Source organism: Tetrahymena thermophila (genome assembly GCF_000189635.1).
Source record: "Tetrahymena thermophila SB210 genomic scaffold scf_8254655, whole genome shotgun sequence".
NCBI classification, from domain to species: domain Eukaryota; phylum Ciliophora; class Oligohymenophorea; order Hymenostomatida; family Tetrahymenidae; genus Tetrahymena; species Tetrahymena thermophila.
In genome coordinates this window covers 1-1,533 of record NW_002476423.1, presented here as the reverse complement: position 1 = coordinate 1,533, position 1,533 = coordinate 1, and the positions used below count along the sequence as shown (strand labels likewise).

Sequence of the window (1,533 nt, the reverse complement as noted above, 5' to 3'; positions counted from 1 at the left end):
GTATATTAGAGGATTGGCTTATTATTTCATTTTTAGACATTCAACTAAAATCAAGTGGTTTCATTTTGTATCTGAAGCATTTAGAATATTTAAAAATATTTACATTCATTTTTAAGAGATACATTTTAAAAACAATTTTTTTGAAAGATAAATTAAATTATTTTAAAGGCTTTTATATGAATTTTTTATAGCTAATTATATATTGAAACCTCATATTAGCAAAAAGATTAATTTTTCCTCTTAAATATTAAGAATATTTATCAATAGAAAATTTAATCATTTTTATAAAACTATTAAGTAATTTGTAAACTACATAATGGAATATAATAAGTGAATAACTCATATTGTATATTGTTAAAGTTTTGATTTATTATTTCATTTTAAGACATTTAACTAAAACCAAGTGGCTTCATTTTTTATCTGAAGCATTTAGAATATATAAAATTATTATCTAGTTATTTTTTAAATATACATTTAGAATTTTTAACAGTCTTTTTTGAAAAATTAATTAGATTATTTTAAAGGTATTTATTTATATGAAGGTTTTCTTGGTAATAATATATTTAGAATCTCATATATAGCATATAGATTAACTTTTCTTCTCAACCAACAATTAAGAATATTTAGTGATAGAGTATTTAACCATTTTTCAAAGCTATTAAATAATTTTTAAGCTACATACATAAAGTTAAATACCTTTTAATTTTGGATATGCTCTACTCATAAATATATAACTAAAAGAAGTTTAGAAAGATGATTTTTTTAGTAATTTAATTTTAGTTTAATGAGTTTAAAAAGAATAAAAAATATGAATTTACAATATATACTTCATACAAAACTAATAATTAAACACAAATTATTTTACTTTATAACAAAATCAAGAAAACTTGGCTTTGTATGCTGCAATTAATTCGTTGCTACGACCATCTTGCTTTCCAATATCTTTTAAAAGTGATTCGACAAACAGATTTGTTAATTTTTTGGAGCTTTAGGCTGAATTTATATCTAGATATTCACTAATTCCGCTAGTTAATTTTGCAATATCTTCATATGTACTTTTTGCTCCTGGATGGAGATAAAATGTATTCGCAGGAATCTTTTTACTGCTAAGTTTTTAACACTCTGGAACATAATAAGTTAATTCTTTTAGTGGAGTACTATCCCAATAAGTTTATCCAAATGAATTTCTATGAGCTTAAGCTTCATTCTATAGATGTGCAGGTTAATCCCCTAAAACTATTACTTGGCTTATTGGGTCTTCATCATTTTATTTGTTAGCCCACCATAATCCTACTTCTACAGATTCTCCTGGTCCTGTACCGCCAGAGGCTGTTATTGTTTATAAGAAAGACCTTAATTTGTCTGGATTATTTTCCCAAGTTGAAGTTTAGAATATCTATTACCATCTGCTAGTATAACTTCTAAAACAGCTTATCATGATTAAAAAACATTATGGATCATATCCTTTTTCCTTTAAGATCTCCCTAGTTTATTCAAAAGTTGTCTAAATAGTATTTTTAGTTTAAGTGATGA

At 23.9% G+C, this 1,533-nt stretch overlaps 1 protein-coding gene across 1 annotated transcript; it reads right to left on the bottom strand. All coding sequences in view use genetic code 6, as the record gives it.

The window, feature by feature from the left end:
• Nucleotides 1–877: 877 nt before the first annotated feature.
• Nucleotides 878–1,438, bottom strand: TTHERM_01508150 (helicase carboxy-terminal domain protein; the record flags this gene model as incomplete). The annotated part of the gene is made up of 1 exon (XM_001015167.1): nucleotides 878–1,438. One exon carries the CDS (start codon nucleotides 1,436–1,438, stop codon nucleotides 878–880), a length of 561 nt encoding a protein of 186 aa, XP_001015167.1.
• Between the last annotated feature and the right edge of the window lie 95 nt (nucleotides 1,439–1,533).